This window comes from Mytilus edulis, chromosome 11, assembly GCF_963676685.1.
Source record: "Mytilus edulis chromosome 11, xbMytEdul2.2, whole genome shotgun sequence".
Lineage (NCBI taxonomy): Eukaryota > Metazoa > Mollusca > Bivalvia > Mytilida > Mytilidae > Mytilus > Mytilus edulis.
Genome location: NC_092354.1, coordinates 15,831,112 through 15,843,232, shown reverse-complemented (window position 1 = coordinate 15,843,232; position 12,121 = coordinate 15,831,112). Strand labels below are relative to the sequence as shown.

The 12,121-nt window shown below is 32.5% G+C and overlaps 2 protein-coding genes across 2 annotated transcripts; one reads left to right on the top strand and one right to left on the bottom strand.

The window, feature by feature from the left end:
* The first annotated feature begins 404 nt into the window (after positions 1 to 404).
* LOC139494768 (myb/SANT-like DNA-binding domain-containing protein 4) lies at positions 405 to 2,638 on the top strand. The gene is made up of 3 exons (XM_071282965.1): positions 405 to 828; positions 1,742 to 1,940; positions 2,395 to 2,638. The coding sequence occupies exons 1-3, from the start codon at positions 405 to 407 to the stop codon at positions 2,609 to 2,611; spliced, it is 840 nt and encodes a 279-aa protein (XP_071139066.1). The 3' UTR covers positions 2,612 to 2,638.
* Positions 2,639 to 3,110: 472 nt separating this feature from the next.
* Positions 3,111 to 5,918, bottom strand: LOC139494021 (putative nuclease HARBI1). The gene is made up of 3 exons (XM_071282188.1): positions 5,378 to 5,918; positions 4,102 to 4,391; positions 3,111 to 3,332 (listed from the first exon to the last, which is right to left on the bottom strand). The coding sequence occupies exons 1-3, from the start codon at positions 5,916 to 5,918 to the stop codon at positions 3,138 to 3,140; spliced, it is 1,026 nt and encodes a 341-aa protein (XP_071138289.1). The 3' UTR covers positions 3,111 to 3,137.
* Between the last annotated feature and the right edge of the window lie 6,203 nt (positions 5,919 to 12,121).

Sequence of the window (12,121 nt, the reverse complement as noted above, 5' to 3'; positions counted from 1 at the left end):
AATGAAGTTAACACGCAGCAAGACTGTGTAATGAAAGATAAAACACCTGAAAAGAATATAGTATGTATAATACCCCGAGTTTATAAACAATAACATGTTATTTTTTTATAACTTAACCAATAATAATGTATTTTTTCTTGCATTTTTACTTAATTTTTTAATGATCTAATTATCAGGGGTCTGTTGTTCAACTTGTCGTTATTTTAACGATTGATTAAATTTAACGAGTCATTAAATCTTTTAACCAGTCGTTACATAACGAGTCGTTTATTTTCTGTTGTTCAACAATATTTAACGTGTCGATTAAATAATCAATGAATTAAAATTTAATCAACTGATTAATCAAGTGATTAAATAAAACCAACCCATCATGCATTGTTCTGGAGCATCATGTCTGTACAACAATGGCTGAATCTACTGAACAAAACCCAAGTAAACTTAAAAGACTGAAGAAGACCAACTTCACTGTGGCAGAGGAAGACCTGATCCAGCAACTAGTAGAGAAACACTCTAGTGTAATTAATGGAAAACTTACTAATACAGTGACCAACCAGTTGAAGAAGAAGGTATGGGATGACATAGCCATAAAAGTCAATTCTCTTGGAGTTGCCATCCGTACAGCCACAGAAGTTAGGAACAAGTGGAGGAATACCACAAGAGTGGCCAAGGCTGTGTACACAACTCACAGGAGTGAGTTGTTCAAAACTGGGGGAGGACCAGCTCCAAAACAACCTAGCTCTGCAGTAGAAAAAGTTATCCATCTTATGAAGGACACCACCAGCTTCAGGGGGATTCAGGGTGGACTTGAAACTGAATCATTCCAGACAAGTAAGTAAATATTTTTTAACACTTTGAAATAAATCCCCAAATGTGTTTTCCCCTTAACTAGAACTTCTCAAGGCTCTACCCTTTTTATTGAACTTTGTAAAAAGTAACTTGATCAGTTTCACTTAACATGTTTTTACTTATCATATAAAAACAAACATTTTTTGGCTAAATTTTGTTTTGAAGGTTCTTTTTATTGTTATTGTTAATTTTCAATGAAATTAACACAAATATTTGTATCCTTTTTAATACCGGGATACATAGTTTCCTTTCTTAAATTTTGGTAAAGTTTCGTCTGCTCCGCCGTCACAACAAGTAGGGGAATTCCCAACTGATATCACGTGACTGATAACAATTTATTTTAACCAATATTTTCGATCATTAAATGATTGCCAACATGTTTCTTGTTGGTTTGAAGGTTTTCCACTTGATATACTATTGAAAGATTGCATTTGCTTAAACTGATAACAGTTTTAAAGTATTATTTTCAACATTAGTTCACAAGTGGCTGCAAGTGCCCGCCAAGTCGTCTTTAAACTGGTATCTGTTGATTGATTAAAGGGAACCGCAATAGCTAATTTCGACCGAAAACCAGTCATGATTTATAATATTAAAACAGATACGGACTGGTTGTCATAAATCCGGAATAAAGTTGATCAATTTGTTGTTGCAGACTGAACCTAGACGGGAACACATATTAGTTTATAGCTGAGACCCTTGATAATCTGAAAAGGGTTGAAATAGGGTCTTAATTAGTCTTGTGCAATATTTTTATCTTGAAATTTAAAGTAATTGTATCTGAATTTAATTGAATGATGATAGTATGCCTTTTCAATTGCCCCCCCCCCCTTTTTAGAATTAATAAAATATACCCAAACACAGTATCAACGAATAATTTTGTTATCATTTATTACAGATCAACCATCTATCAATGCCACTTTGCCGGAAGAAGATGCCAGCCAGGATTTGTATGAATCTGCAGCATCTCTGATAAGGGACAGTCCACCCCCCTCCAGTCCACCAAGTCCGTCTCTGCTTTCAGGATATGACCCCATCCTGACACAAACAGTCGTTCCACATATTCAAGAACAAACAGATAGGACAGACAAGCAGAAGTAAGTTGTAAATGTAAAAAAAGAAGATGTGGTATAATTGCCAATGAGACAGCTCCCCACAAGAGACCAGAAATTAACAACTGAAGGTCACCGTAAGCCACCTTCAACAAAAACGATTTTTAGTTCATAAGTAGAATGAATATTTTCCCGAAATTTTAGATTTAAAAAAAATATTTTTCTACCGTACTATGGGGATGTATACAAGAACTCTTTGAAAATGTGTTGTGGAAACAGGTTCCGCTAGATTATTTGGTCAATACTTCAAGTTTTCTTTTTTTACATTTTCATATATTTTTCTGACAGTTTCCCCCACCTATTCACATATTTCAAGCCGGAAAACGTGACATATTCTGACTGGTTATTTGATGGAACTATGACGTTGAATCGATCAATAAAAAGAGGTGTAAAATTAATCGATCTTTTACAGAATTCATTATGTTTTTATTATTTGTAGGACAGTGAGAACACCTTTGAAAAAGGTAACAGTGCAGGATATTCACGACATGCAGTATCGTGCACTGCAAGGTAAACTAGAAATCCAAGAGAAGCAGAAAGTGCATATGGACTTGGAGAGGAACAAACTGGAACTACAAATTGAGCTGTTGCAGAAGTTAGTGGGTGGCAATTCTGAACCAGTTACACTCTCTCAGGCACTTGCCTCTATGTATTAAATGTATTAAATTCATTGTTATATTGTTGATTTGTATTTCAGAAATTACTATGAGGCCAACACATTCATTTAATTTTGTGTGCACACTCCTATGTAAAAGAAAATAGACCAGTAATTACAATTTAGCCACATATTGCACCTCCATCATTCAAAAAATAGTGATACATGAATCAAAAAAATTTGGCTATACAGTCCTTGCACTGTCGGCCATGGCTTATGCATTTTTTGGGCATTTAAATAATAATTTTTTTTCCATGTGGTAATTGATATAATCAATTGGCAATCATACCACATATTCTTATTCTTGTACTGAAAAACAGGTTCCTGACTACTGGGTTTTTGATTTCATAGGCGACTAACTGCTCACCATTTACTATACCAGTATTGAAGTCGCGAAAATGCACACTTCCTCTCTCAACACATTGTCAAACTGATCATACAAAGATTTGTTACTATTTTCAAATTTCCTCATTTTTTTAATGAAAGACAATTTATGAAAATATGGAAAAATAAAAACATGCAATTTATTAGGCAAAAAAAGTGGTAGCAAAATGGTCCCGTATGCCTTTTCCGTCCTGTGGACCATTATAGGGTGGCATCTGAGGTTGATTGTCAATCAATTGTTCTTCTGCAACTTCAGGTTCATTCCTCATGATGGCAATATTGTGCAGAATACCACAAGCAATGATGATTCTGCAAGCTTTATCAGGTTTCATTCGGATCTGGAATACAATTTAAAAACGTTTATTTTAAAGTGTGACAGAATTACTATTTGTATGTAGCATGAATTAACATTGCTCATGAATAAGTAAATTTATTACAAAAACACTATAATTTAATTAAAAAAAGGACCAAATCAGACATAAAGCTGAACAAACTGTCCAACTGATGATGTACTGTAGCATTCACGATTTAATAAAGTTACAGTAATGACTAACTTGGAGCAGTTACCCCAAACAGGACTACATGAAGTAACCGAACTAACATTACCAATTTTCCAACTGGATCCCTGTTATCCGTATAATTTTAGGGTTTTGATCTGTGTGATAAATTGTCGATCATTGTGTTCTTGTCCTGGCTTGATATTTAACTGAGGTCAGTTTTATCAGCCCTTTAATATACAACTGATTTTTCATTTTTTATTTTCGGGTTTTATTACGTAATAAAAATCAGGAGATTTGGAGTGATTGTTAATTTTATAACTTAACTGTATGTATCCTGCAAAGTTAAAATGAAGTGGATGTAAGCAATTATAGGCAACCAAACTGTGGTCAGCAAAAAAAAAACGTACAGTAGCTATAACCAAAAGACAGAGAAGGGGACCATTATGAAGACCTTAACTGAAAAGAGATATCGAAAAATGTACTAATGAGAGATTTAGTAGACAGCAGTCTCACAAGAAAAAAAACATGACTTTTAAAATATAAGGGCATACACCATGTCAAATATTCATATTACTACTATATTTATTTGTAAAGAATTGAATTGTACCTCTGATCCTAGAATGTGAAAACGCTTCTTCCATATTCCAAATGTCCTTTCTATTGTTGACCTTGTTGAGCAATGTCTTCTGTTAAACCTTGCGTGACCTCTACCAGCAGCTGGTTGTCTGTATGGTGTCAGCAAAAACTGTCTGCAGGGATAGCCACTGTCTCCTAACAATACACCTTGTCCAATTCCTCGATATCCATTCTCAAGATGTTGTCCTATGGCTGAGGTTCTGAAAACGTGAGAATCATGTGCTGATCCTGGCCACCTAGCACTGATGTTGGTGAATCTACCTTTAAACAAAAATATGATAATTAAGTGGAAAAAAGTAGTTCCATAATTCATTTGTCAAGGCAAACGGCGAGTCAGTGATTGTGAATAAAGCTGTTTATTTCTGTGTCATTTAATCTCTTGTGGAGATATGTCCCATTAGCAATCATTACCACATCTTCTTTTATGTGCATGCATGTAGTTTGTTCATTATAGTTCGAGTCATTAAAATATTAGCCGAATTTGCAATGTGATGAAAGCAAAATATGTATAGTATAAACAATTCAGATAAACAATACATCGAGGATCGAAGAAATATGCTCCCTTAACATTTAAAAAAAATGAACAATGACTGGCTTATTTTTAAAGGACTGGTCACTATTTCCCAACCGAAAAGAATGGGTAGGCGAACTTGATATTTGGATGACAGATTGGACACTTATTTTTTTGTTTTGTGTTTTTCAGTTTTGTATGGTTTTTTTTTTAGTTGGTTTTTTTTTGGGGGGGGGGGGGAGGGGGGGGGCTTCTCACAGAAACATTTTGAGGTAGATCTAGAATTTCTTCAAACTACATGGGGCACACTATTTGTTGACGTTTCACAAGTTTATAAGCCTGACTGTGACAAATTCTACCTAAAGCAGATAAGGGGTGGGTGGGCAAATCTTTATAACTATTTTGATCAATAAATTTATGTTCATAAACTCTTAGCAGTTCATTCGATTCAGCATATTTAAAAGTGAAACGGTAAAAACTGAGACAAATTATGTGTATATATCATGTATATCATGTATATGTCTCTGGTAAAAAGCAACTCATGATCGAGTCTACAGTATATGTCAAGATTGCGTTGTCTTTCTTTATCCATCGATTTTCATATAAGCTGAAAACCAGTTCAACAGAAAACCAGCCATGTATATATGGTCAAGGACGAATGAAGATGTCAAGAAAAAGGACGCACACAAAGCATGTTGTAAACATAAAATAGGTATAATACAGTGTTTTAAATTACCTTCATGGTCACAAATGGCTTGTACGTTGATGCTATGGAACCCCTTTCGGTTAACAAATGCTGGTTCATCAATGCTAGGCCCAGTAATCCGTATGTGAGTCCCGTCAATGCATCCAACCACGTTTGGAAAGCCAGCCTTTTCATAAAAACCAGCCCTTATCACATTCTTCCTCTGATTATCTGGCCACGATATGAAGTCATCCTTCATGGCAACTAATGAATCTGTCACACGGTCAATCACCCGAGACACAGTTGACTTGTCAAATCCCATCGTGTCCCCAACTACTTGCAAGTGTGATCCACTTCCATAAAACCTCAAGGCAATCATAACCTGTTGTTCCACTGAAAGGGCTGTCTCCTTGTTTGTCCCACGCTCCAGATCCCCTCTCATTAAATCTGACAGGTACCCAATGGTCTCTCTGCCAAATCTATATCTCTGCCTTAGCTCCTCATCAGAAAATTCCCTTTCTAGAGGGTCAAAACCGCGAAAATGTCGCTCTCTTCCTACAACAGGTGGTTGAAACAAAACATTGACAGCCATCTTAGATTGAGGTTAATCAACTGATTAAAATTTAATCATCCTCAATGAGGTCGATTAAATATAACGACACTTTGACAATTTTAAACGACTCGTTAAATTTAACGACAAGTTGAACAACATGATAATGGACTGCTTAAATTTAACGCAGTGATTAGTAAAATTTAACGACTCGTTTAATTTAACGACAAGTTGAACAACAGACCCCTGTTATATAAGATCATATATATTAGATCATATATTAAGCATTTCAATATTTGAACATGTTTTGGCCAAGTATTTTTAAAAATGACCACTGTTTGTGATCTATATCAGTATAAACTTCATGTATAATTTTAAATCACGCATTAATGAATGAAAAAAAAATATATATACTGCTTAAATACGCTTGCTTTTGATTCTAAACTATAAAAAAGAAGATGCAGTATGATTACCAATGAGACAACTCTGCACAAGAGACCAAAACGACAGAGAAATTAAATTAACAACTAAAGGTCACCGTAGGGCCTTTTACAATAAACAAAGCCCATAAATGACAATAAATGACAATTTAAAACAATTCAAACGAGAAAATTAACGGCCTTATTTATAGAAACGAAATACAGAACTAATTTGTATTGGTATAATTAGTGCATAATGCTGATTTTATACTAATATGTTAAATACTAATATTTTTTAGGAAATAAATTTGACAAGTGAAAACGTACAGAGCTGCCAAGTATTAAAGATGGAAGAAAAAGAAAACCAGGTACACATAAAAACTTACAATAAACAATTTTCTGGTATACAAGTTTTAATGTTTCACAGTTGTACTGGATAAATTAACTTTAGACTGTTGATTGCGTATTGTCCAGTTGCCGTATTTCATGCATATTAAGAAAGAACATACCAGTTTTAATGTTTTAACATTTGTGCGGAATAAATTGATTTTAGACTATTGATTGCGTATTTTCCAGTTGCAAGTATTTTATGCATATTTAGATATTTAGAGACAAAATATAAGTTTTAATGCTCATAGAAAATGACATTTTAACAAGGTATCTGTACAGTTTAACTAAACATGTTTGCTTACAATTTAAATACAACATAGCCGAAATTACGCTCCCCTTTTTACCCAGTTTATACTAGTGGTTTAAAAAGTACTAACATACTTTATCTATATTTTTTAATGAAATGGTGGAACTAGTATACGTTAATGAGATAGCAATAACCAAATAATGGACACGTTTGGGGGATTGGACACGTTTGAGGGGTAGTTGAAAAATGGACACGTTTGGGAGTTTACAAAAATGACACGCTTTGGCGCCCTTTTGCATCCATACAAATTTTGTAGTTCAGTGACGTCATGTGGACACGTTTGTGGGAATCGGACACGTTTGGGGGGAAGGACACGTTTCTGGGTGTTACAATATTCTAAAAATAATAACATAAAATTACATGTAGGATCAAGTGTGTAATAGTGTTATCAATATCAAATGATATATAACCTTTTCGAGAATCTTAAACCAACCCAGGCTTTGCCTGGTGTTTATGTTTATAAAAGTTAGGTTTCTAGTGCAATGCAGGCACAAGATGCTATAGTAATATTCAAACTTTACACTAAAGATAAAATGAAAGGTCATGACAAAAACGAAGACCGTTTTAAAGACAAAACACAACTTAAATCCGATCAAAAACGGGATTAATCTCTTGTGCTATGGAGACTACAATGTTCTTTTAAAATGAGCATTTGTCATTTAAACTTGTTAGGAAAGACTTTACATAGAAGAATATTTTATGCATTCTTTTAATAATCTCCAAAGACTTTCTTGTAAACAGATATTGCAACCTTATTTGTTTGGTCAATCATGACCGTGTACATTACACATGTTACACTACAAACTGCTCAGAGTTTTCACTTGATAAGACGCGACACTATCCAGTTAGTACTTAACTGAACTTAACTGTACTTGCCTTGATCTCAACTTGACCTAATAAATCTGGACTTGTCTCAGTTCGTATTAAATTCAGATAGGCATCTTTAATTTTGTATACTAGTATATTGTTTTTAAATCATTTTTTTTTTTGCATAAAACTGTACAGCTACTTTATTTATACATTGTAAGCCAAGTTGTTTGGTAATTTGGTTTATTATTTTTAAATTGAAGGACTTAATTAATAGGTAACAAGCTAGAATTTTCAATTCAGTCTGAGTTCAGATATTCACCTTTAATATGTTTTATTACTTTTTCAACTCAACAGAGAGTTTCATAAAACTGTACAACTATCTAAATTGTAGAATGATTTTATACAACTCCAGATTGTCTAATAGTTGGGTGTATTGCTGACAATGACAAATTAAATGAATAAATAAATAGTAAATGTGCAGTACTCATTAAAGTCATTTTTTAATTTTTCGATTTTTTGTTCAAATCAACTTAAATGTTTATAAAACTCTTCAGCTATCTCAATTATACATTGATCTTACAGACTGTCAGGTTGTTTGGTAGTTTGGTTTGTTGCGTCTAAATGTCAGGATTTAATTAAAAGGTATTAAAAACATGAATTTTCAGTCTGGACTAAATTCAGATGGTCACCTTTAAATTTTTCTACAACTGTTTTTATCAATATGGATATTCTACAAATTAGATATACTGTTACAAGGTAAATATCTATGATACCATCTTCGAATCTGTACTTTAGATTTTTTCATGAAATTTTTTACGTCATGACGAGTGGCAGGAATGGGTTGGACAGGGACATTATGAGCAAAACCAACTTGTTGCCCCTTCGTTCATTTAGTGTACATGACCCTGCTTTTGTATTTTGCAATTTTATGTTTATGAAGCGATGACATTGTACTTAATGTGTTTACAATCATGTTTATTAAACACATTCTTGGTTGTAATTATCTGAGTATCCATTTGCAATAATTTGAACGACAAAATTATTTTATATTTCTTCCTGTGTGACGTTAACAATTTCTGACATCAAACACGCGAAGCAATGATTTGGATGCAATGAATGTGGTTTTTAAATTTGATAGATGATTTTCGTGTTTTTTTGTTAAATCTTTGTTTGTTTTGAGATTGTGACACAGTGATGACTGCTGAAGCTATATTTTGTTCATTATGCCTATTATGTCTGTTTTGTTTACGCATCGTTGTAAATATTATGGAATTTAATGCGACTGTCATACAAGTCGAAGGTTTAGCGCTATACAACCAGGTTCTATCCACATTTTCTACATTTGAAAATGCCTGTACCAAGTCAAGAATATGGCAGTTTTTGTCCATTCATTTGATGTGTTTTATCATTTGATTTTGCCGTTTGATTAGGAACTTTCCGTTTTGAATTTTCCTCGGAGTTCAGTATTTTTGTGATTTAACTTTTTGCAAGGAATCTTAAGATTCACTTCATAAGAAGTCATTTTCTCGATTTATGGTCCCAGATTTTGTGTATCTTCCAGACTTCGTCTGTCGATCGTAACTGGTGCGCTATTTTTGAAACCTAGTATTATGCATTAGTTTATTACATATAATTCAATTTGATCCATTATTCAATGCTGCAATACCCTACTTGAACCTATGACTTCATTTTGAATAGAAATATTTTTTGTAAACTTAAAGACAGCCATTTAAAATGAGGCCTGGACGATTAGACTGACATGCTTAATAAATCTTCTGCTTGAATTTTTTCCCTACACAGCTACTTTTGCATAGGTACTATTTCTGTACTGAAATAATGCAGTACTGGAAATTTACTTTTAATATTTAGTACTATATCTTTACTTTAAAACTATTGTAATATTTAGGTACTTGTAATTTACAGTACTTGGTTTGTACTAAATATTTTGGTACAGAAATAATACAATATTCCATGTTTGAAAATCATAACTTTAAGAGATTTGAAATAGAAAAACTTTCAAAATGCTGAAAATGTAATGGTAGTAACCAAAAATCTGAAGTACCTAAATTTCAAGTACAAATAAAGTACTGTAAAATACAGGTACCTAAATATTACAATAATTTTAGAGTAACAACAAAATTAACGGTACCAATTTTGTTGCACCAGAAAATAGTACTGAATTTTGAAAGTAGATTTTCAGTACTACAAATTTTTAGTACAGAAATAGTACTTATGCAAAAGTAGCTGTGTAGGATGTCACCAATATATTAGTCAGTATTCCTATGTTGACATGAATTATCATTGATATGGTCGAAATTATACTAAAACTTTGAATTTTTCGAAACACTAGGGATTTTCTGCTCCAAGAATTCTTTGCTGTATTAGGCAACACCTTTAGGAAATATAATAAATGTTTCTCAATTCCATACATGTTTCAGCTTTTTTAGCTTGTTTTTCGAGTGTCACTGGTGAGTGTTTTAAAGACGAAACACACGTCTAGCCTACACAATTTTATTCTTTGTATCTATGATGAGTTTTACTGACAAAGTATAATTGGCTACTAGGATTGAACATTATTTGAAATGCGAATCTGGTTGTCAATATGAATCAATTTTTATATGTTTGATATTTTCCAAACGGATTTGTAATCACTTAAGCAACACGACGGGTGCCACATGTGGAGCAGGATCTGCTTACCCTTCCGGAGCACCTGAGATCACCCCTAGTTTTTGGTGGGGTTCGTGTTGTTTATTCTTTAGTTTTCTATGTTGTGTCGTGTGTACTATTGTTTTTCTGTTTGTCTTTTTTATTTTTAGCCATGGCGTTGTCAGTTTGTTTTAGATTTATGAGTTTGACTGTCCCTTTGGTATCTTTCGTCCCTCTTTTAGTAAACTCGTTTTGTGTAAGTGACCAAAAATAACAGACGAACAGTCTTAAATTTACTTCCTTGTGTAAAATAAAAATGCTATTAGAATTTAAACACTTTAATGCAAATAGCAAAAACAGCAGATAATAATATAAAGATAAAATATTAGTTATGTATATATAAAAAGTACACATATATTTGAACTCTAAGAACTAAGGTCCATGATAACATGCTCACTTCCCACACATTTGCAAAGCTATAGTTAATGAGTTCTGGGTCATTGTCATGTATTGTGACGATTGCTCCTATCATCGTTTCGGTTTTTTATGCTTTCCACTGACACCAGTTCGGTTAAAAAATCAACCAAAATCTAAATGGAAAATTTGGGATTTTATTTTGATAAAATATTTTCTGCCTAGGATTTAAAAAAATAATAACTTCTGAAAATTCAGGCACTATAGGAGTGTGACAGGTAAGATACCTTTACGCATAAATGAAAATGCTGTAACAATGAGTTGCAAATGGCTTAACAAAATGGATATGTACGAAGCACAAACACAACTAGCAATAAATGCCAACAATAGATACAAAACACAGAAAAAAAACCTAGAAAATACTCAAAAGTTACTCAAAAGTAAATTACAAAATTAGTAATAAATTAATTATTTTTATAACATATTTCAGTATCAAGCAGTACCAATTTAATTGAATCATTTCCAAGACGTCAAAAAATATTCTAAACGCCTAATTTTGTGCAATGTCGACATATACTATTAGGTAGACGGTATCACTTGGAAAGAGGCTCATAAAAATTTATAACTGTACATGTAAAGCAATATATTATTACATATGATTCAAAATAAAATTATTGTTAAAACCCATAAAACTACTAGTGATATTTCATACAGCTAAATACATTCTCAAGTTCTTTATGGTGGTACCTAACACTACAGGGAGATAGCTCTGTAAAATCAGCTTACATTTTAATTACGTTGTGTTGTTACGGAAATATTAATCTTCTCAATGATTTAAATGAGTGTCTTACAAACTGATATAAAAGCAGTGTAATTTTTCTGATAAAATTATGGTTCATTTTTAAAAAAAAAAAAATTATTTTTATCAAAGGGACAAAGTGAATACTTTGTCAAAATTTTATGAAAATTAAACGAGCCAAATTAATTCTTGTGATGGTGTTGGGTACCACCTTATAAACAAGTTTTAAAATGTATGAAATTAAATTAATAATCTAAAGATTTTAAATTTTAAAATAGTTTATGTTACTTACCATATCATGTCACATTATCAATATTAATTTTAAAAAATATAAAGTCATCAACAATATGATTTAAAACTTATTATCATTTGTAAATTAAAACACTTGTGTGACTACCTGCTAATCTAATTAAGTATATCACTATTTCAAAAGCACTAACATAAATGTATGCGTAAAATT

Bases quoted from the DNA above. Each gene is read 5' to 3' on its own strand.
- LOC139494768 (XM_071282965.1), top strand. From the start codon at position 405: ATGGCTGAATCTACTGAACAAAACCCAAGTAAACTTAAAAGACTGAAG. The intron at 829-1,741 runs GTAAGTAAATAT...CATTTATTACAG, and splicing joins AACTGAATCATTCCAGACAA to ATCAACCATCTATCAATGCC. The intron at 1,941-2,394 runs GTAAGTTGTAAA...TATTATTTGTAG, and splicing joins GATAGGACAGACAAGCAGAA to GACAGTGAGAACACCTTTGA.
- LOC139494021 (XM_071282188.1), bottom strand. From the start codon at position 5,918: ATGGCTGTCAATGTTTTGTTTCAACCACCTGTTGTAGGAAGAGAGCGA. The intron at 4,392-5,377 runs GTAATTTAAAAC...TTTTGTTTAAAG, and splicing joins AGCCATTTGTGACCATGAAG to GTAGATTCACCAACATCAGT. The intron at 3,333-4,101 runs GTACAATTCAAT...ATTGTATTCCAG, and splicing joins TTCACATTCTAGGATCAGAG to ATCCGAATGAAACCTGATAA.